The sequence below is a fragment of the Oreochromis aureus genome, linkage group 3, assembly GCF_013358895.1.
Source record: "Oreochromis aureus strain Israel breed Guangdong linkage group 3, ZZ_aureus, whole genome shotgun sequence".
In the NCBI taxonomy this organism is placed as follows: domain Eukaryota; kingdom Metazoa; phylum Chordata; class Actinopteri; order Cichliformes; family Cichlidae; genus Oreochromis; species Oreochromis aureus.
Window position 1 is genome coordinate 28,331,093 of NC_052944.1, and position 24,104 is coordinate 28,355,196.

At 40.0% G+C, this 24,104-nt stretch overlaps 2 protein-coding genes across 3 annotated transcripts; both read left to right on the plus strand.

Annotated features, from left to right (window-relative positions):
- Positions 1 to 10,463: 10,463 nt before the first annotated feature.
- Positions 10,464 to 14,240, plus strand: six7 (SIX homeobox 7). The gene is made up of 3 exons (XM_031732331.2): positions 10,464 to 11,302; positions 12,509 to 12,672; positions 12,856 to 14,240. Exons 1-3 carry the CDS (start codon positions 10,895 to 10,897, stop codon positions 13,064 to 13,066), a joined length of 783 nt encoding a protein of 260 aa, XP_031588191.1. The 5' UTR covers positions 10,464 to 10,894; the 3' UTR covers positions 13,067 to 14,240.
- Positions 14,241 to 15,902: 1,662 nt separating this feature from the next.
- Positions 15,903 to 23,112, plus strand: zgc:101810 (uncharacterized protein LOC493612 homolog). Of its 2 annotated transcripts, none has more exons than XM_031732317.2 (9): positions 15,903 to 15,972; positions 17,932 to 18,042; positions 19,177 to 19,335; positions 19,436 to 19,565; positions 19,689 to 19,825; positions 19,940 to 20,089; positions 20,177 to 20,322; positions 20,420 to 20,552; positions 21,221 to 23,112. In XM_031732317.2, exons 3-9 carry the CDS (start codon positions 19,183 to 19,185, stop codon positions 21,389 to 21,391), a joined length of 1,020 nt encoding a protein of 339 aa, XP_031588177.1. In that variant the 5' UTR covers positions 15,903 to 15,972; positions 17,932 to 18,042; positions 19,177 to 19,182; the 3' UTR covers positions 21,392 to 23,112. The 2 variants fall into 2 exon arrangements, with proteins under 2 accessions (XP_031588177.1, XP_031588173.1); XM_031732313.2 differs by lacking the exon at positions 15,903 to 15,972 and adding an exon at positions 16,630 to 16,803.
- Positions 23,113 to 24,104: the final 992 nt, after the last annotated feature.

Consider the following 24,104-nt stretch of genomic DNA (forward strand, 5'->3'; position numbering starts at 1 on the left):
GGGGAGAGGCCGAAGGGCTACCCCAAATTTATAGGGCTGCACCAAAGAAGAAGAAGAAGAAAAGGATGAGGAGGGGCTCTAACTGATAATGAAGATAACTTCAGGCGTGGAGGTCCTAAAAGTCAGGTATACCAGGAACAGTTTTGTGTAATTATAACAATATGTAATTTATGTATTAATTTATTTGAGTGACTGTTGTCTTTCTATGAGCTTGAAGCACTATGGCCATTCTCTGACCTCTGACATCACCAAGGCATTTCCAGTCAGAGATCTGCCGCTCACTGGATATTTTCTCTTTTTTTGAACCCTACAGATTCAGACCTCCAGATCAGCAGTTTCTGAAACATTCAGAAGAGCCTGTCTGACAACAACCATACCACGTTCAACGTCACTCAAATCCCCCTTTCCCCCCATTCTCACAGATATTTACACACAGTGTATTATTTACTAAATTACCAGAGTAAAAGAGTAAATTACCAGTTAAGTGCAGCATGTTTTGAAATGTCACGTTTTGGTGTGAACAATTATCTTCTTATGATTTAGTACAGCTTGGAGGAGACACATGTTGACACGTGTCACAATAAACTTGGGGCTTCCTCCATATGATCCTAATGTTTTCAGACATGAACCTATAGAAACCACAAGACTGTGTGTCTGTTTTTGCTGTCAGAGACAAACTAAAAGTTAATTAGTGCGGATGACCTGGTGGTTATAAAGCAGTAAAACGTGTCTTACTCTGAATGAAGTTCATACTGAAGCTCAGAAGTTCAGAACAGCAGCAAACATTATTGGTATGTAATGTGAATTTATTTAAATTAAGTTCTGCTTACATTTACTAATGTATACTTTTAAGGTATACCAAAAACACGCCAAATTATAACTGCAGAATCATTCAAGTCAAAGTATTAACATCCAGTTAATTTACTTTTTTGTGGGTTTGTCTCATATTTATCCCATTTGACGTCAATGACATTTCAGTTTGCTTATATTTACAACACATAAACGTCAGACATGGACACATCTATCTTTCAGTGCTGTATTATCCTCCCGGGGCCTTGTCGAGGCCCTGACAGCGTCAGCAGCACAGAGGGCGAGGCTAGGCTGGGCAGAGCCGGGCGGTCCAGAGAGGATCAGGGGAGGTAAGTCACCAAAGCAGGAATTAATGAGCATTATAGTATTAGGTAAAAATAAGTCCCACCTTAAATCCCTCAGGATTCCTAAACAACCACCAGCACCTGTTACATATGATGAAGAGGATCAGAGAGGAAGACCAGGCTCCTGTGACCAGACAGATAACTGAAAAAGGTCTACGCTGTTTGTGTAACTGATCTAAAATCAAAGCGCACACTGTTTCCTCTTTACTGTTGTACTGAATATTTCAGCTGTACATTTATACAGGCTGCTGTGCTGTTACATTTTATTTCTTTGTTATATATTTTTTTAACTTCTTCCAACATAAAGAAATGTGTAAATTCAGGTCTTTTGGTTTTCTGGGTGTTTCAAAGTGTGAAAATGGTTCATTTTTGCTCAGTCTGTTATCTTTTACCTTTGCTCCCCACGTAGGCAGGTCTATACAAAGCTCTGCGACCACAATTAGCAAAGAAAAGAAAACAAACAAACAACAATCCAGTGCGAGCAGTGATTTGCTGGGCTATTTTTTCTCTGGCTTAAATTAGTTTGCCGGCTAACCGTGAGCTTGTGGTAAGCTGATCCCACAAACAGGGAACATGATACTGTCTGGAGGTGGTTCATTGTGCTGGAGGGAACAACGACCAAACCCACCTATTGGTGATACCTGGAAAGCACAAATGTTACAAATAATAGGGCTGAATTTTCTTTTAAAGACCCTGTTGCTTTGAGCCACTAATTAATTCACAGAGTTCAGATTTCCCTTGGAAATGCTGTAATGTCAAGAAACCAGGCACTACGAGGAACTGCACATGCCTCGAGATTACTGACCTTTAAGAGATTCCTTCAGGGCTCTGGAAATTAAATCTTCTAAATATGCAGTTGTGAGTGCTTTAACTGTGGTTGAATCTCATAACCGGGGTTATTACAGTTAAGTAAAACAAATTAAATCAAAGGATATTTAACTGAAATGAAAAATAAAAGCTAAATAACTGAAACCTGAGACCTGCAACACTCTGTATGAAGAAATCTTTGCAGGTTTGGTCTAATTTGGTCACATTTGTCATGTTTAGATTTTGATGTCTACATGACTGCGAGTGAAGGGTTTGCATTAGAATATCTGCTATAAAAGGCTTAAATTTGCAGCTGACAAATATGACCTGAAATGAAGACAAAAAAATGAAACTAATTCAAAAACTAGACCAAAATGAGCAAACCTTGTAAATGAAAAGAAAAATGTAAAACTAAGTAAAAATAAAACCTTTAAATTATTTAATTAACCAGTTAGTCATTGGCTTTAATGAGCTGTTCCTAACGCTGGATAGTCTGAGCTTATCAATACAGTGGTTTAATCAACTGTTTAATCACCTCATGATTAAAAAGTTTGTAGAGCTTTAGCTGCAATAACTTTTCTGTGTGATGTATCAGTCTCTCACATTATTGTGGAGGAATATTACCCCACCCTCACACTCTTCACCCTGCTGCCTTCTGGCATGAGGCACCGAAGCATCCGGGCCCTCACTGCCAGACTGCGAAACAGTTTCTTCCCCCAAGGTTAGACTCCTGAACACTCAGTGACTGGACTGGCACACACACTTTCATACACCAAGTTACTTTTTGCACAATGCTCAGTCTTTTCCCACAGCCCACTATCATTGTTGCACTTTTCTACTGCACTGTTGTGTCTGTATCGTTCTGTTCTGTCTGGTGTTGCACTCTGTTTTGTTTTTTTGTAATTTTTGCACATTGCACTTTATGTGGTTCTGTGTTGATTGTCTGTTATATGTGATGTGTAGCACCACGGTCTTGGAGGAACGTTGTACCACTGCACATGGTTGAAATGACAATAAAGCCACTTGACTTGAATTTTGGGTCAAGTGGGTCATATTTACATACTTGTGACTTCAGTTTGCAGGTATTCGTTCATGCACAGCTCTCTTAAGGTCCCACCACAGCATTTCAATCAGGTCCCAACCTGATTGAAATGCTGGACTTTGGCTGGATCATTGCAAAACTTTGATTCTTTTCTTTTTCAGTCATTCTGTTATAGATTTCCTGCTGTGCTTGGGGTCATTGTTCTGTTTCATGACCCAGTTTTGGTGAGTTTTAGTTGTCAGACACATTTGACTCTAGAATATTTTGGCATACAGAGGCGGTCATGGCCGACTCAGTGACTGCGAGGTGTTCAGGTCCTGTGGATGTAAAACAGGCCCAAATCGTGACCCCTCCACCACCGTGCTGACAGGTTGCATACCGAGGTGTTTGCGCTGATATGTTGTTTTTGTTTTTTACCATGGTGGTGTGCATTACGACCAAAAGTCTCCACTTTGGTCTTGTCTGTCCAAAGTATTTTTTTTTTTTTGTAACTCTTGTGGTTTGTTAAGATACAGTTTTGCAAACTGAAGCTGTGCAGCCATGTTCTTTTTACAGAGACAAGGCATTCTCCTCCCAAACAGTTCATTCTTGTTCAGTGTTTTTCTAATTGTGCTGGCATGAACTTTTAACATGACAAATTATGTTTAACAGGCTAACCAAATTTTCTAGGGTCTGAGATGTAACTCTTGTGTTTTGTCATTTCCCAGTATTGTACAGTCTGAGCTCGGCTGAACGTCCACTCCTGTCTTGAGTTTTAATGCACACTTGAATGCTCCAGGCCAGCGAGCTTTCAAGACCTCTGCTTTTATAGAGATGCTCAAACTTGCTTATGATCAGTTAATTGAATCAAGCAGCAGTAGTCTCACCTGGCTGTTACTACTGCTGCTTAATTCCTATAAAAGCATTGAGGGTGTCCTTAGTTTTTCACAGGGCTGATCTAAATAAAGATTTTATTTAGAGGCCACAACATTTCTCAAAGAGTTTGTTCAGTGAGGCATCTTCAGTTATACCAAAGCAATGACATATTTTAGATCACACCTGTACAAAGGTATGGCTTTTCCCTTTTTCATTCTTTGTAGTCACTGATAACCCACCAAATGTTGTTACAGTTATCTCCTATCAGTATTTTCCATCCACGCTGACTTTATATCACCTGTGTCTATATAATCAAGAGATCTTCTTCTCTCTCCTCTTCACACCCCACAGCAACAGATCAGGAAGTCACTTTTGTCGTTTGTTTGCTGAGTGCTCCCGGCTTGAGCTGAGAGGTAAAGCTAACATGCAGGAGTTTGGGGGTGAAGGGAGGGGAGGATGCAGAGGGGGTGGACCTGTCTGAGAGGAGACTGCTATAGAGTTGTAAATGAGCTTGTAATTAGCTCTTACACATTTGCCTGGAGGGAATTAGTGTGTGCGTGCTTGCGTGTGTGTGTGTGTGTGTGTGTGTGTGTGTGTGTGAGAGAGTGTGTGAGTGTGTGTCATTGTGTGTTTTTTAACCCCTTTTCCTTAGAATAGGGGTTGATGGTGATAAGCAGATAATACTAATTACTTCTCCTCCCCATTGCTTGTTAATTGTGCTTGGTGTGGATTTATACAGCATGGTAATACCCCCATTCCTCACACACACACACACACACACACACACAAAACAGATGCATGCCCCCTGCTTTGTGGGCAAAATCAACAGGTCATTTTTTAATCAGGATATTTCTGTTTAAGCCGTTGATTAATTATGCCAGTTTGGTGCTTCATCATATATTAGTCCAGCCAATGAGGCAGTGTGTGTGTGTGTGTGTGTGTGTGTGTGTGTGTGTGTGTGTGTGTGTGTGTGTGTGTGTGTGTGTGTGTGTGTGTGTGTGTGTGTTTGCTTCTTTTAATATATTCATGGAGGTTAAATACCTGGGGTCTGACAGCTTTGGGGTCAGACCTCTACAGTATATGGAAATGAAAATGCTGCGAAGAGTAATAAATGGATTAAACCTCATTTTATTGTTAGAGGGTCTCTCACATACATGACTGAGTCAGGCCAGCAGTCGGCAATGGTCCTCTTTTGTTAAATAACACATTACAGTAAAACTTGAAGTATAAATGTCAGCCTTCCTGTCTCCATTTCAGCACTAAATTAAGTTTCTTCACTGCTTTTCTTTTTTTTAATGATTAGCATCACACCAATCTGGGAACCCAGTGACTATCATGTGATAACTATGAGATCCAGGTTTGTCATTCTGTAAACAAATCAGGCAAAATTTCAAAAAGCTCAAGAAAACTTAGCATCCGAAGTTCAGCCAACTGGATCTACGTCTGCTCTCCTGAAAATTGATCAATCACTACGAACAGAAACCAGAAGATTTCCTCCAATTTACTATTGTTAAGAATCAGCATATGGTGTCAAGAAGATGATACTTAACACAGTGTGTATTGGGAAAAAGTCAAGGTATACTCTAGACAGACCGTCAGTCTGTCACCTTGTTAACACAGATAAGCTGTGTACCAATTCAGGGACTGGAGTGTGTATTCAAGACCAGGTACATCACGATGGGCAAACGACACTCAGCGTGAAAACTGCTTCATCAGGGAATCTCGAATGAGCCGCAAACATACGGAAAATGCAGATGATGATTTTTTTAAGGAAAAATGTGGAAATCAGTAAACTGGACAATATTCTTTGCACATATACATAAATAATATTAGAATATTTTAGATGTTACAGAACTATTTGTAGAGGCACCACTTGAGTAATTGAGCAAATTTAAGCAAAACAGCAAATATAACAATCGGGAAAACAGAATTACAAAACAATAAGATGACATAGTTAAAACATGATTAAAATAAAAACCTGTTCACAGAAAGACGCAGTTAGTTTCTAGTTGAGATTTAAAATCTGTTTTGTGAGGCCGACAACCTGAACTGTAGGAGGAAGCTGCTCCAGAGTTTTGGAGCTGCGTTTGCTGCAGCTGATGTCAAGAGAAAAAAAAAAGAGTCACAAATGCCTTGTAATGGCTCTAAATATTTTTGTTCTTTTGATATTTCAGCTTTTGTTTTTTAAAGTGAAACCTAGATAGTCCCTAAAATTCTGTTTGTGCCTTTTCATAACAGGGAAGTGAATATAGAGTCATGAAAATCAATTATTTTAATGATTTTAGGAAAAGGCCGAATCATAAAAAATAGTAAAAGAACACGAATGGACTAAACAGTAACTGAGAACATACCAATAAGCTAGTCGTCTATAATGTTGTTAGACAGAATTATTTTTCTGCAGTAACCGTGATTAGGTTGAGATCAGGTGATTGACTCAGACACTGATGAATGTCTCATTTCTTGGCCTTGAGAAACTCTCGGGTTGTTCTCATACTTTGCTTTGGGCCATTATCTAATTGCACAGTGAAGCTCTGTCTGATCAGCTTTGCAGCTTTCAGCTGAATCTGAGCAGAGAGTACAGCCCTGTACACTTCACACTTCATTCCACCTCCACCGTGTTAGACAGATGAGTGTGCTTCAGTTTCTCTCTCCATACTTCTCTCTGCTTCTCTCGGGTACAAGTTCATCTTGGTTTTCTTCTTGTTCTTGAGTGTAATCTGTGGTTTTCACCTTGTTGTAAATTCTCTGTATTTCCCTTCATGAAAGCATCTCTTGACAGTAGCATTTGACAGTGACACTCCTGCTGTACCACCACAAGAGTTTGCTTGACTTGTTTAGATGTGGTGAAGCTGATTTTATTAACCATGAAAATAATTCTGTGATCATTCACTTTGGTTTTCTTACAGATCTTTTGGCGTCTCTGAGCTGGTCAGGATGTTCACTCTTTATAAGCAATACCCAGATTATTGATTTGGCCTCTCCTAAAGTTTTTGCTGTCTCTCTGATATATAGTTTATATTGTTTTTTCACCCCGTGAAGGCCAAAGGCCTCCCTTACATTAACAAGTCGGACCTCCCATTGAAGCTCCAATAATAAGATTTTTTTGAAGTGTTTCCTAAATCACCATTAATGTACACATGGTTCAGTTGGATATAATTAAAATAGTTGAGCTGGAAGCTTTTTATGAAGAAGAATTACAAACAATAACTGCACTTCTGATTTCACAGGTATGACACTAATTATTTTGTGAGTTATTTTTATGATACAGGACTTAGTTTTGTTTAGAGGCAACATTTCATGATCCCTTTTTAGTATGTACAGTAAAAAAAGAGTCACGGTGAGTGATTTTCTATTTTAATATAATTTATATAAAATGAACCTTCTGAGCCCCCACTGCCTCCTCCCCTCCACAAACACATGCATAATCTTTTTATTCCTCCATCTTATTATTCATTCTGCTCTAACGGCTTGGGAGTACTTAAGCAGATTTTGGTTCAGTCTGCTCTCAAAGTGTTAAACAGATTGGGTAGGGGGGGATTTCTTTCAATGAAGGTGAGTGTGTGTGTGTAGGTGTGTGTGTGTGTGTGTGTGTGTGTGTGTGTGTGTGTGGTGGTGGTCAGTGGCGCAAAGTGTCTGAAATTTGGACGGGTTAGATTAACTATGAGCATGATCTTCACTGAGCTCATTTCCCCCTTTCTGTCACAATGAGTGTGACTGACACACACACACACACACACACACACACACACACACACACACACACACACACACAGCTAACCACCTTTCCATTAGCTCACCAATCCCACCTGGTATTTTAATCTAGACTTAGGCTCTAACACGTATCAAATGATGGCCTTCTGCTTACAAAGTAATTCTACACCCTTTCTATACCCTAAACTCTCGTAAACAGCATCTCAGGAACAGATCTGGAAAACCTCTAAAAGATTAATCAACTAGTTATTAAAGGAAAATCAGCTAAAGTCATTTAGCTGAACTGGATCTTCGTCTCCTTTCAGAAGGTTGGAAATAAAGTATCCAAATACACATTTAGATGTTTATTTTAACACAGTTTGTTTATTTGACATTTATGCAAATTGGTGTGTGATTAATGAGATACCTCATTTGCATATTTTAACAACTTGCCTTTAGAAAAATAACTTTAGTAATGTAGTAACAAGTTGGAGAAACTTCATGGTGATATCTGTTACTTTAAAGAATGAGTTATTAAATTAAATTAAAATGAATGATTTTACTATATGTATCAGTGAAGACTCTTTTCTTATACTTTAAGTAAAATTTCTGCACATCAGCAGCACTTACACACATCAAATGTTCCAGTTGTATTCCTTATTATATTTTGAGGGATTTTAAAAATTTTAAAATAAAAAAAACATTTAAAAAAAAAAAACAGTGAAAATTCCTCCTTTTTTTACCTTATGAAATTATTTTCATAGACTTACACAATTCCCTGTAAATAACTTCACTATTTCCTAATTTGTCAAGAAAATGAAAGAATCATTTTAGGCCTCACTTAATCCCGCATTCACATTTTTGTTCTGGACAAGTTTGGAAAAAGGTGTATTTTTTTAGATAGATAATAGATATATAATGCCACGCTTGAATTATTTATTTACTTTTTTTTTTTTCTTTGAGAAGGGAATAAACATCAGAATAGGGAGAAACAAGTGGGGGGAAAAAATTAATCCAAAACTTCCAAAATGTTTTAGAAATTACATCTTTGACTCGTGTTGTGACTTTTCACCACTTGGCTCATAACTGTCTGTAGTTGTACTTTAGTTCTTAAGGAAGGAGTTATTGTTTTTCTTTTAGCATATCCAGTCTCCGTCCTCGGCGGATCACATTTGATCCTTTTCCCTGTAAGAGCGGTTTTTCATGCGATAGTCAAAATTTTGAAGAGGTAGATATCCTCTCTTCTAATCATTCCACTGCTGATCCCAGAAACATCTGTAGAGGTCCCACAATCTAATAAGATCTCATAGCTGACGATTGTTGTGTCTTACACATGGAGTGCTAATCACTCTCTAATCAGTACACAGTTTTGTCCCTCTTACCTCACTTGAAGTTTTAAAAACAACATTTCTGAATACTTGTAATATCAAAATATTACTTGTTATGTAAGTAAACAACTGAGGAAAGAAAAAAGTTTCACTTTGTTTTCCTTAATTTATTTGACCAGTTGCAGGTTACTCAAATATTACAATAAAGTGAGGGTTAAAATCATTACTTAAGTACCTTATCAAGGCAAAATAATCATTTTAAAAAAGATATAAAAAGTTTACTGTATCAGAGATATGGGTCCTGAATATGCAAGCCTTGATTCCAAAAATGTTGGCACAGAGTTTTGGAAATAAAAACAGAACGCAATAACTTGCAAATGTCATAAAACAACATTTTATTTGCAATATATATAACAAATGTTTAAACTGAGAAATGTACCTTTTTTAAAATACAAAAAATACATTTTACACAGTGTCCCAACTTTTTGGCAATTGCAGTTGTGCAAAATATTCAACCTTTGTGAGTAAAGGCTTTTTTTGTGAAAAAGGTGTTCAAAGCTAATTTTCCTGTTTATCTCATTGTGTATTTGACGTGCACACAAAGGTAATTATGTGTCAGCCTGACAGTCTGTTTCACATGAACACAATGTTAAGACTCCAGATGTTCATAGCTCAGCCTTCGATGTCTGCTGGGCTCATATCTCTATTCTAGACAGAGTTTGAGACAAAAATTTAAGCTCCTTCTACTTATTTTAAAGCAGATGATCCTTCACCTGACTGCAACCTTTATGCAAAGTTAAATTCACTCCAGGGAGTAATCGTGTCTGCCTGCGGAGGAACTTTTTGCGGACTCTAACTCCACATGTATATAACAGTCTCACTTTTTCCTCAATGTTGTGCTTTATGCAGATAAAGTTTATGTTTGCAGCTGACAGATGCTTTCAGGGTCCTTAACCTGATTAATAACAAAATTGCCCTCAGACTGATTAATGAGCTGCTGAGATCAGAAGGATTGAACCAGGCAGCGGATCATTAATTCCGTGTCCTGGAGTCGCTCTGCCGCACGTCGATGTCCAGCGGCGTTTTCATTATGTCTCGGCCTCACGAGAGGTCGCAGAGGATAGCCGACGTGCAACCACGTCTGCTTTAATTACAGGGGTATTAGCTGGTGGGGGGATCCCTACAGCTTTGTGTCCCGACATTCCCTCTGAGCCAAATGTCCAGGCAAATGTGACATTTTTTTTATATCATCGGGCATCACGGTTTCATTGTGGCATCCAAGTGTGTGGCAGAAATATTGTCAGTTATCAGACTATCACTGGTGACATAAAAGCAGAACAGCTTTAACAGGAAACCTCCCAATAAAATTTGTATTAATTTTGCATTTTTTGCTTGTATCTTTCACAGTCTTGGTTGGCCTCCTCTCCAGACACTGAGCCATTTTGTGGCCTGCACCCTTTCTTGCCCAGCTTTCCTCCAGCCCATCATCTGCTGCTCCAGCAGGGCTCCAACTCCACTGGTCCATCTCCACCGATTAACCAACCTAACCTCACTTGTTTGCTCACTGCAGTCATCCTGGCAGTCAATGTATCCTCAGGCTAAGCCAAACAAGCTGATCAGCCAGCCACCTCTGTACACAGTACCCCCCACTAAGAGGCTAATGGCCGGGATGTATAATCCTTCTCAAAACAACCACAGAGATGCTAATTGTATCCAGCTATAAATACGAGCCGACTCCTTGTCCTCTTTCTTCATTTGCCTATGCTCGTCTAAACCTGGAACAGCCTACGCCCTTCACACCGGCTTCCCCGAAACAATTTGCACAGATACCAGGAAAAACTCCGTTACATAAGACAGGCTCCAGATAATTGAGACAAGTGTCAATAAACCTACAGCATCTGAAAAAAAGGGAGAGAGGCAGAGAGCGCGCGGGGCTTTACGCACGGATACACCATTTCATGCGTCTTTTGGCTACTTCTTCACTTCTTCTCTGAGCTGCTGCGAAGCAACAGGTCGAGATGTTCCCCCTGCCGATGTTCACACCGGACCAGGTGGCTCGGGTATGCGAGAACCTGGAGGAGACCGGGGATATCGAGCGCCTCGGTCGGTTCCTCTGGTCCCTGCCCGCCGCCGTCCCTGGCTCCGCCGGGGAAGCGCTCAACCGACACGAGTCCATAATGCGAGCCAGAGCGCTGGTCGCGTTTCACGGGGGGAACTTCGAGGCTCTTTACCAAATCTTGCAGAGTCACCGTTTCACGCGCGAATCTCACGCCAAGCTGCAAGACCTGTGGCTGGACGCGCACTACCGAGAGGCGGAGAGGCTCCGTGGGAGACCCCTGGGCCCGGTGGAGAAGTACCGCATCCGCAAGAAGTTCCCGCTGCCCCGCACCATCTGGGACGGCGAGCAGAAGACGCACTGCTTCAAGGTAGGGTTGTGGTTTCACTCTCGTGGCTTTTGGTGACAGAGTGCTGTCGTGATATTCCAGGTTTGCCCACGTGTTTCCTCATTTCTGAGAAAAACACGGACTCTGCAGAGCCATCACAGGCTGCTACAACAAGCATAAACATTTCTGTAAACTACGCATTAACTAATAAATCAGGGCTTTTTAACATAACTGTTGTATTCGTGCTGGCTGGACTTTGTTAAAATGATGATGGTCAGAGTCACGGGTTTCCCCTCAGATCAGAAATTTCAGAGACTTCTCTACTTTAAAACAAAGTTGAATAATTTCTTTAGAGTTAAACTGTTTTTTGGCAAATATTACAAAACTAATCTAAGCTTATATGTATGATGCAGGTGCGTGTGTGTGTGTGTGTGTGTGTGTGTGTGTGTGTGTGTGTGTTTTAAATTAAAGTACCTCTGTGTATCTGTGTTATTGTGGTTTCAGCAGAATTCCTCTTCTTGCTCTGTAGCCATGTTTAAGAGGACCATTACTTATGCACACCTTGCAGACTGCTGGTTTGCACAGCAAGACTTCTTCTAGATTTATAAAACTTTTTCTTGTGACAAATGAACAATGCTATGTCCAGATGTGCAGAGAAGCTCGACTCAAAAAAGGGAAAGAAAAAGAAAGAAAGAAAGAAAGAAAGAAAAATTTTTAAATTTTGATGCCATGAGATTTGTTGCAGTTCCTCGGGAGGCAATTTGGCGACATTTTTGGCTTTTAAAGTGCAGTTTATAAATCATAAATCGGTAAAATTACACAAAGAACTGCTTTAAAGATACAATATAGTATATTTGGGGGAAGTAAACATGCACTTTTCCTCTTGGAAGTGTGTGTCTGAAAGTGTGAGCGCCCTCTTGTGGCAGGGTGGTGAAGTATCATTCAGAGTTAATCTTTAATTCCAACCCTCAGGAGGGATAGCTTCTCCAGCAGCTTATTAAACCACTTAGCATGATCCAATTTAGTGGATAAACATCGTTATGTGTGCTTCTAATGTAGATTGTGTTTATCTATTTATAAATCCGGACTAATGTGATTATACCAGGTATCATATAAGAGCGATTGTTGCGGTTTAATAGGATGATATTAAAATAACACTAACCACTTTATTGTCGGCACCTTTGGTTGATCCGGCATATGAGACACGTTGAGTCTTTAATGATCCACATCATTTTAACTCTTCCCCAGGAAAGAACTCGCAGTTTGCTACGAGAGTGGTATCTCCAAGATCCGTATCCCAACCCGTCCAGGAAACGCCACCTGGCCCAGGCCACCGGGCTCACACCTACCCAAGTCGGGAACTGGTTCAAGAACCGCCGGCAAAGAGACAGAGCTGCCTCAGCAAAGAACAGGTATCTCAGAAATTCCACATTTTATACATGTTATGACTCAGAAAGAGAGAGAAATCCTGTTTAGTCAAGTTAAGGAGACTAATTAGGTGAAGTGGCTGTACTTGTCTGAAGATCAGCTCTGACACTCACACTCATAAAAACAAGACTTCTCACTCTTCTTCTCTTGTCTTTCCATCCATGCAGGCTGCAGCAGGATCCTTCCCTCCTGCCCTCTGAAAGCTCTCCCGACGGCTCCCTCCAGGGACGCCATCATCACCCCCACCTGCTGCCCGCCTCCCCTCGCCACCCAGGGAGCCCCGAGGCCAGCGACTGCAGCACAGAGCCCGAGCCCAGAGGAACCGGAGCCTCCACCCCGGAGATCTCCGTCAGCAGCGACAGCGAGTTTGAGTCTTGAGACGAGGGACTCTCTGTCGCAGACGGCAGACTCTTACTGCCGTCTGTGATCAGACCCAGACACACTTACAAAGACACTTGAACTTTCAGCGCGACTGTGGACATATTAGAGCTGTTCTCGGTGGGAGGAGGGCAAGGATGAGACCACTTGCTGTGGATGTGAGTGGACAAAGTAAAGATATGCACTTAAAAAAAAGCACCATGGCACATGACCCTGACTGTTATGTATTAGTTTAATGTGACTCAGTGGTGTAAAAAGATAAACATCCAGTTGAGTTTCAAACTCTCGGGCGAAGTATTTGTAGAGATCATGCCTATGAGCTTTAGAAGAGATGTGAATATTAATATTTTAAGGTTGAACGCTATTTTAGTAGAGACAATTTTCTCAGTTTTTATGGAAGCTACAAAAAGAAAAATGCCTTGTGCAGGCTGTTATTGTATGTCAGTATGTTAACATGCACATTGTTTCGTTTGATTATCTTCAAATTAGAACCAGAAACAAACTGTGAAAATCCCCTAGAACTGGCAGAGACGTCCCCACACAGTGTTACAGTTTTATCACTCCTGAAAAATTACACTAAAAAAAATGCACACAGTGGTGACACGCTTAACGATAATAAAGTTTAGGCAAATTTATTAAAATTAAAAACAGCCAGCGTAAATGTGCAAAATCTGTCTTGCAGCGCTGCAGTTTGCATGTTAACATAGGGACGTACCAACTCAACACATTTCACTGCCTTAAAATGGAACTAAGGGCATCACTGTTTTGCAATGCAATAACAAGCAACACGTTTAGAGAGACTGAGCTGTAACTCATCACCCATGCACACATGCTGCTTAAAATACAAACCATGTCATTGTGGGCTGTTTTACCTTTTCTGCTGATCGAAATCTGCTGGAAATGCTCCTGAGCTGCTCTGATGATGACGAATTCCTGCAGGAGCCGACGCAGAGGTGAAAGAGGAATCAGAGGGAATAAAACACACTCGTCGGTCTTAACTCAATGTGCCTATTACATCTGAGAACAGTGAGACCTAATCAGGCGTGAGACTGTCCTCATGACAACGACACACTCAAAGGCCTACTGTTTGCTGTCTTTCTTAACGACCATCATTTCTCATAAAGTATTTCTGCGTTTCAATGATAAATGTGTATTTTGTAATGTTTTGTGTAAATAAATGAACCTATTTTTATCCAAAGCGATGCAGTCTCTTTTTAGTTATGACCAGTATGAATACACTGTGTTTGTCTTTCTTTAAATCACCTTCAATATAAAAAAAAAAAAAGAATTTTTGAGCTTTTTTCACCAAACAAAATCAGCATGAAGCCACAGATTTACTCAAACTTTACAAAGAATCAGATACAGCCTGTTGAATACCCCTTTAAGTATCAACGTTAATATAAGGTGTAAAAATTGAGCTTTTTAAACATGTGAGTACTCTGCAGTTGGTTACAGTTACAATTGCAATACCAGGACTTGAATCACCTTTAGTGTTAATAATAACTTGAAGCATTCATTTTCTGTGTGACTTGTCAGTCTTTTGCATCACTGTGGAGAAATTCTGGCCCACTCATCTTTACAACGCTGCATCAGTTCATTCATTTATGCACAGCTCTCTGTCTCACCGCAGTATTTCAATCAGGTTGAGGTCTGTACTTTGGACCATTGCATCCCTTTGATTCTTTTATTTTTTCAGACTATTTGTTGTAGAGTTGTTTCTCTGTTTGACATCATTGTCCTGTTGCATTACACAGTTTCAGCCAAGCTTTAGCTGTTGGACAGATGACCTCACATTTGACTCTAGAATACTTTAATAAACAGAGGAGTTCATGTTTGACTCAGTGACTGCGACGTGTTCAGGTGCTGTGGCTGCAAAACAAGCCTAAACCATCACCCCTCCATCACTGTGCATGAGGTGTTTGAGCTGATATGCTGCGTTTGGTTTCAATTTGTGGTGCCATGCATCACAGCCAAACATCTGCAGTTTGGTCTCATCTGATTTGTTCACATGCAATTTTGCAAACTTAACCTGTGCTGCCATGTTCTTTTTTAGAGAAAAGAGATTTTCCATACAGCCCATTCTTATCAAAGGTTTGTCTAATTGAACATTTAAAATGCTAACTGAGGCCTGCAGACTCTGAGATGTAACTGTAGGTCTTTTTAAAAAAAACTGTGAGCATTGTAGTGGCTTTTTGCTGGGAAGATAAAGGCATTATGTTACACACACATGTATGCTCCAGCCCAACAAAATGCTCACACTTCTGCTTTTAGGGAGGAGCTCACAAATGCTCTTGATCAATTAATCAAATGCAATTCATCAGCAGCACGTGGCTGATACCAGCCCTCTAAATTCCCATGAAAGCAATAAGGTTGTGCTATGAAAATGGTCTTTTTTACGACAGTGTATACAGCCAACACAGTTACACATTAAGCAAATGCAAATTCATTTAGAATTGTGACATTGTCGGACTAGATAGATAGATAGATAGATAGATAGATTATTGTGGTTTATCACAGCTAAAACTTTAGTACTAGCTAACTCTTTTACACTAACAGACACCAAGCTAGCATATTTTTGTAAAGAGAAATGCACAAAATGTATGCAGCTTACATAAAAATATATATATATGTTGTTTGGAGAGACTTACCAGACTTACTGATTAAAGACATTTCAAAAGTCTTCCATCCAGCTTTAGGAAAAAACGCTGTCTGTCTCTCAGAAAAAAAGACTTGCTGCTCTGTGGATGAGGTTGGTTCTCAAACTAAACAAAGATGGCGGCCGGAAATGGACGGGTTTTTTTTTTTACCCTAAACCTAAAAGAAGTTGAAAGTAGAAGATAAGCAAGCTGCATGACGAGCAGAAAGGAGCCATTTCATTACAGGGATTACAAAACAAACAAAAAAAGGTAAAATATTAAACCAGGTTTCTTCTGGCACTCACTCGTAATTTGGATTCATGCTAAATGTTGTGAAATTGCTGAAATATGGGAAATTACAAATGATTTACTGTTTTTATCTTGTTATTAAAGATAAAAACATAGACATTTAAACTATACATTTTAATCATATGTTGCTCTGTAATTTCAGTTTAAAACTATGTCAGCGCTGGCAGAGAACACGCTGCTGCCATTCAAAAAGTTCTGCACCGTCAGGCCGTTATAGGTTAAAACTACTCAGATATTGGATGTGTAACTTTAAAAAAATGAACAAAGGGTGTATAGTACAAATTGCTAAATATTAGACCTCCAACATATTGTATAGTATTATGTTCCAAAGCAACAACAACAACAAACAAACAACAAACAGTTCTTTACCAACCTGAAAGTGAACATATACAGAAACGTTTCCTCCTTTGTGACTAAAGGACATTTAAAGGTAAGTGAAATGCATAATGTGCAAAATGTCAGTCACATATTTGTGTAAATTCCTCTTTTCATATCTCATAACAAAACAGTGTAGAATAGTTCTTCCTCCCTCCTGACCACAAAAATGGGTGTTGTCACACTCAGTAATCCCACCCACACCAGAAGTAGTAGCAAACAGACTTCTCCTTACCTGTCACTTTTTAGCCACTGCTACACTTATGTGCAATCTTAGGGCTGCACATAACACATAATCGGCTGTGCGTCAGTGAGGTTCCTGTGCAGACAGGTGGGGGTATTTTGAGGTGTTTGCAATATTTATTAAGAATGGACAGCCAGGGGAGGAAAGTGGTGGTCAGTGACAATGGGACAGGGGTAAGTCAAGCAGTCCGGAGTATATTACCACATAGTCAGATATCCTGTTAACAGTACTGGATGTTGTCTTTTATTTTTCTTTCAATCAGCGTTTAGTTTTAGCATGAAAAATATTACTAATCATGTTAACTGCATGTCTCTTTAAGATATCTTGATGCAAAGTAACCTTTTGCGTCGATGTCTATCTTATTTGTTTTATCGTCAATCATCTGGATCACTTAATGGCAAATATGTGAAGAAGTCCCGGGTGTGAGACAAAGTGCACTGCTGTGTGATTCCACATATGTCTGGACTTGTCACTCCTGACTTAAGTATGCGCACACCACCATAAATGGTTGTGGTGCTTTGAAGTGAGCAGACATTGGACAAAAACCAGGAAGAGAGACGTATCAGAGGAGATAAAATCACAGAAGTGGCACTCAGATGTTTATTTCCGGAGGAAGTCAAGTCAAGTCAAGTCAAGTCAAGTCAAGTCAAGTCAAGTCAAGTCATTTTATTTATATAACACATTTAAAAGACATCTAGTGTCGGCCAAAGTGCTGAACAGGGATAATATAATCAAATAGAAAGAATTAAAATAGATAAGATAAAAACATTATGTCAATGTGCATTAGGAAGATGCGCATTGACAGACTTTACCTGCTGCAACCAGAAACAGTCATATTTTTACCCCTGTTAGGAATGTATTGCATCCCTCCAGGCTAAGGAATGTGTGTCTGTGCCCACACGGACAAGTTAAGACAGTGTAGTAGGAGGTGTAGTTATGGCAGATTGGGAAGCATGGAAAATTTGGTAAATCTGTTGCTGTTTAAAGGCAGCATAAAATACATCTATATATATAGTGTGCTTTCCAAATGAGTTCCAATAAACATGATGAAATTGCAGTCGCCGCTGTCTGTTAAATAAGAAACAATTTGGTAAATGCATTACAGTAATACACTCTAGGTCAGGTCCTTGGAGGCAGATTAATCCCAGCATCGGATTAAAATGAACAAACCTGATTTATGAACGGAATTTTATCTGCACAAAAGGCTTTTAGTGCAAGAGTACAATTAATACGTTTAGCCTTAATGCAGGGCTACACAAACACAAACTGACTCTCAGTTTCATTTTCACATCCCCGTGCAGTTTGTCAAGTGTGGTTTTGCCGGATCCAACTTCCCGAAGCACATCTTCCCAGCCCTGGTGGGCCGGCCAATCATACGATCATCCACCAGAGTGGGCAACATCGAGATAAAGGTAAGACTGATGTAAATGAAAGGCCTGCACATGGGTCTTTCAGTTAACCTAAAGTCAGAATAGCGGAACATTAAAACGACATGAAATAAGTGGAAATGGGGAAATTACATCTACTGTATGCAGAGTTCTGTTAACAGCAAACAGCATTAAAACCACTGACAGGTGAGTCATCCTGTTACAGTTCAGTGCTCTATTGGGAAACCTGGTGTCGAAGCATTACAGCATTCCCAAGAAGGATAAAGGGCCCTGCAACACCACAAAAACTACTACTAAGAACATAATAAATAGCCAAGATGTAGACCACAACCACAATGGTCCCACCCAGTAACCCACAGGACACTCGAGGTCCACGTCTAGACAAGTCAGAGCTGTTCTAGCAGCAATACAGGGACCTGCACTATATTACTCAGGTGGTTTTAATGTTTGAGATGGCACAGTGACGTCTGGAGCCTCTGTATGTGGAGTGTGTGTTACCCCTGTGTCAGATTGGTGCCATGGTGTCGCACCATGTGACAGCTAAGATAGGCTCCAGCAACCTTGGATTGGATAAATGGAAGAAATTGGATGGTTTTAATGCTGTAGCTGATTGGTGTAGCCATCTATAAGATCTAGATACACATCCTCTGTATCTCTGCTTCTCATCAACTTCCTGTGCCTCAGCTTAAAGCGTCTTAGAAGTGCACACCTGCTAGCTTCCTAAGATGCTGAGACTGTTGAGTTCATAGACTCATGTAACCTGAGATCATTCAGACCTTTTAACCTGATAATCCCTGCAGGATCGGAGCGGAGAAAGCATGAAAAGGTCAGTGGTACAAATAAATAAGTAAACAAATAAAGGCAGGCTGCTATGTAATAAACATTACGCTTTCATAGATTTTTTATCAAATGTTGAGTTGAAACACCAGGTTTCCCAGGATAGCTGTCTTATATTTGTACTTTTGTATGGATGTGTATGTTTGTGACTTAATATTTTATACAGTATATTTAAACCTTGCTGATAATTTTCAAACTAAAAATCAAACTGAGGCTTTTTTTTATTATTATTTATTAAAGCTATACTTTGCTGTAGGTCAGACAAAGAAGAGCAAAAACAAAACCATTAATATTTCCTGTCTCTGTCATCTCTTCCACCAGGACCTAATGGTGGGAGAAGAGGCCAGTGAGTGTCGCTCCATGCTGGAGATGTCCTACCCCATGGAGAATGGCATGGTGCGCTGCTGGGAGGACATGCTCCACCTGTGGGACTACACCTTTGGCCCAGAATGCCTGGACATCAACCCACCAGAATGCAAGGTATGAACGGGTTTAAGACAGACAAAGACTGAAATGAATGAAAAGAAAAACTGTACAAGTGCTAGATTAATATTGAGTTTGTGTATGTTTTCTATTCAAGATCCTACTGACTGAGCCGCCCATGAACCCGACCAAAAACCGCGAGAAAATCGCTGAAATCATGTTTGAGAAGTACCAGTTCTACGGCATCTACGTGGCCATTCAGGCTGTGCTCACTCTGTACGCTCAGGGTAAGAGGGCGTGAAACGCTGTGCAAAATAAAGGGTTTAAATCCTGACCTGCTGTTAACGGTGCAGTTCACTGGATATTTGGTCAATTTTAACTCCCGCTTTGTTAAATGACTCTGTCCACAGGTTTGCTTACCGGTGTTGTAGTTGACTCAGGAGACGGCGTCACCCACATCTGTCCAGTGTATGAGGGCTTCTCTTTGCCCCACCTTACACGCAGGCTGGACATCGCAGGACGTGATGTCACACGCTACCTCATTAAGGTGAGCTGGAAAGATCAGTGTTCGGGCAAAGAGTTGGGTTTTTTTCAGTGTAAGGAAAGTATATGTACAGTTTCACAGCAAACATATGTGTGAAAAAAATGTTCTTCCCATCAGCTCCTGCTGCTTCGCGGCTACGCCTTCAACCACACTGCTGACTTTGAGACCGTGCGCATGCTGAAGGAGAAGCTCTGCTATGTGGCATACAACATTGAGCAAGAGCAGCGTCTGGCCACAGAGACCACTTACCTGGTGGAGACATTCACGGTACGTTGGGGAGCAAGCTTTAATTTATTCTGCCTCCTAAAGTCGAGAAAAGTCAGAAAAAATAACCGATTCCTCTCATTTATGCAGCTTCCTGATGGCAGGCAAGTGAAGGTGGGCGGAGAACGATTCGGGGCTCCTGAAGCTCTTTTCCAGCCTCATCTCATCAACGTGGAGGGAGCCGGAGTGGCCGAGCTGCTGTTTAACACCATCCAGGCTGCAGACATTGACCTCAGGTCTGAGCCTCCTCCCTCGCCTTTCTCTGATTAATGAAGCTGAACTACTGCAAACACGCCTTCATCGGGTCCATCTCCCATCTGCTTTCCCACGCAGGGCCGACTTCTATAAGCACATCGTTCTGTCCGGGGGGACCACCATGTACCCGGGCCTCCCATCCAGGCTCGAGAGAGAGATCAAGCAGCTCTATCTGGAAAGAGTGCTCAAGGGAGACACTGAGAAACTATCAGTAAGAGCTTTCATATTAATGTCAGTAGAGAATGGATTCGATTAAGAGCCTGTGAGGTGTTCTTCAGTGCATTTGCATAAATATAATTTTACTGATGATCAGTGTCATCTGTATCATGAGCTGACAAAATGTTAATAGAATACATTTTCCAGTTATTTAATAAATGTCACCAAGCATTCATATAGATGCTCTGTTTTATTCACTGAACCTGAGGGCTATTGCATGCAGGTTTTTCTACAGCAGGTCCAGTTTGGCTGTGATATAAACTCTCTGAATTTAAATGTCTTTATGAGTTAAAAGTTTAGAAAAAGCTTGGTATTTGCTATTTGACTCTCTGCAACATTTAAGGTTAAAAGTGACCTATCTATTTTTCTTTGTATTAAAAATAAGTTTGGGCTATTTTATTACAAATACCAAAATGCATTTACTTTTTGTTGTTTTAAAGCCAAACCAATAAAGTGTGACATTTGTCATATTAATTAAATATATATGTAGAAATTGAAAGTTTATTTTATTAACCTCATTACTGAGGTTGTTTCTCTTTTAGCACTTTTCTTCGTAGCGGCACAGAATGTAAAAAAAAGGCTTAAAGGAAAGAATTGTTGTACTTAAATATTAGGGCTCTGTGTTTTAATGACATCTCCTGACCTTTCTCTTCACCCCTGCAGAAGTTCAAGATTCGAATCGAGGACCCTCCCAGGAGGAAACACATGGTGTTCATGGGAGGTGCCGTGCTGGCCAACATCATGAAAGACAAAGAATCCTTCTGGCTGACTAGACAAGAATACCAGGAGAAAGGCCTGGGAGTGCTGCAGAAGCTGGGAGGTGGAGTCAGATAAAATAAAACGGAATTAAACAGAATTTTAAAAACACAAATTAAAAATGAGGAAAATATGAACTAGGTTTTGTACTTTTAAATATTAACTCTGTGTCTCTCACAGTCTCATCTCTATTCGAAACAGTTTTAACTGACAAAAATTACAACTTTTATCATTAAAAACACCATGGTAGGTTTTTTCAGCTTTTACATACTAAATATAACAGTTATGTTTTTTGGACCGTGTAGGTGCTCGCTTGTCCAGGTCGTGCTTTTTGGATCATTTGATAAAACTTTGATGACTAATGTTAAAAAATGTCAGGAATTCATTTGTTGCATTAATAGCAAGTTTAGGTTTTATTTAACCTTTTTAAAACTAACAGATCTATGCAAACCCTTCAGTACTGTGCAAAAGTTTTGAGTCACCCCTCGTTTTTTTATATGTTGCTTAAAAAATGGGAAATAGATCCAGCAATGTATTGAAACATGTGCAAACATATATAGAAACTCAGTAAAGGAGGTCAAAACAAAGTATTAAAGTTCTAACAGGCTTGAAAGTCAACATTTGGTGTGACCGCCTTTATTCTTCAGCACAGTCTGAACTCTCTTAGGCAGCTGAAAAATGAAGCCAGTCACATGCCTCCCTGAAAGGAAGTCTTTGAAAAACCTTTAGAAAGTCTGGAGAACTATTGTTAAAGACCATTTTAAAAAATACAGAAAAAAACTTTTACATTTTATCTTAACTGAGTCTTAATTTATCCTTGTGCAATAAAGGTTATTATAAAAACAAAAACATGAATATTTGGATAAAAATGACTTAAATGTAAAGCCAAAATTAATTTTTTTTGTTAAACTCCATTACTAATTCATTTTGGGACCCCACATTATGCCAGCCAAACAGTAACCTGTTTGCTACTGTTTCTTAGAAATATTTGTCAGTAAAGTTTACTCGCTAAACTTGATTTAATCAAAAATAGATTACAGTCAATGATCTTCCGCAAACACAAAACTTACCCAGTTTTTACTTTGGCTAGCTTGGCATCTAATCACAGGAATCCTCTTTTCTTTACTCTGTTTATATGGTTGGTGGTGTTAGCTTACTGTTATTATCAAGAGCTTAACTTTAATTATTGGCTCATATGAACTATTAGTTTAGGTCTTTTGTGCTTTTTTCCTGCACTTTAATCTAGTTTTGGTTGATGTATATTGTAATTATTATTAGTTGCAGCCTCCCGGGGGTTCCTGGTTGTTCCTCCCTTTGTGTTTCCTTACTCCTGACTTGTTCAGTGTGTATGCGGGTCTGTGTAGGACTCTGGGGTTATTTTTATCTGTTTAAATTTGAATGTCAGTATAGCTTCCTGTCTGTCCTCCCCAAACCCCCGACTGTGACCGACTGTGTATTACTCTCACCTGCATCTCGTTCCTCACCTGTTTGTCACTTCTCAGTGTATTTATAGTTTGGCCTTTGTTATAACACCTGTGTTTCCGCCCTTTGGTGCTGCTCATTTTGCCTCGGTCCCAGTTTGATTCCTGATTTGTTGCTCCTCCCGTTCTGAACGCCTCTGTTTCAGGCTGGGATTTCTACTTTGTTTTTGTTTTGAGATTGAGAGATTCTTCTTATTAACTGTAAAAAATAAGTGTTCAATGGACTGGCAAATACAGGCTGAACATTTGAATGTTCTGAATGGAAAGAATTTGTCTGTGGGTTTGTTTGGATTTTTTAAAAATAAATGTCAAACAGAGGTTTTTTTTATTGTACATATTTCTTGCTGTAAGCGATGAAAAATGATGCAAAATGTGACCTGTTACTTCTCTCATAAATATAAAATTGGGTACATACACTGACTTAATTGGGTACACCAGTTCAGCTGCTCATTGCTGCAAGTAACTAATCAGCCAATCAAACAGCAGCAAGTTAATGCATTCAGCTATATAGACAGGGTGAAGACGGCCTGCAAAAGTTCAAGCTGAGCATCAGAATGAGGAAGAAATGTGATTTAAGTGGCTTTGAATGTGTCATGGTTGTTGGTCTGAGTATTTCAGAAACTGGTCAGAACATCTGCTGGGATTTTCCCACAAAAACATCTCTGTGGTTTAAAGAGTACAGTTTGGGGGGGGGGGAGAAAATATCCAGTGAGCAGCAGATCTCTGCATAAAAATGTCTTGTTCAGGCCTGAAGTCAGAGAGGTATAGGCCAGATTGCTTAGTAAGTAAGTAAGTGAGGTATGGAGAAGCGCATCTCTGAATCCACAACACATTGGCCTTGGAAGCAGATGTGCTACATCAGCAGAAGACCACACCGGGTGCCACTCCTGTCTGCTAAGAACAGAAAACTGAGGCTACAATTCAAACTGGACAACAGATGATGAGAAATGTGTTACCTAGCCTGATGTGTATCAAGCTCTGCTCTGACCTTTGGAAGGGAGGGTCAGAATTTGGCACAAACATGGATTTATTAATGTTTCAGCGTCGAGGTGTATTAATGTGTGGCACATTTTCTTCGCACACTTTGGGCTCCTTAATACAAACTGAGCATCATTTAAACCCCGCAGCCTGCCCGAGTACTGATGTTGACCATGTCCATCCCTTTATGACCACAGTGCACCATCTCCTTATTGCTGCTACACACCATGTCCCAAAGCTCAAATGAAACTGGTTTCTTGAACATGACAATGGGTTCACTGAACTAAAATAACTTCCACAGCCACAAGATCTCAGACTGACAGAGCACCTTT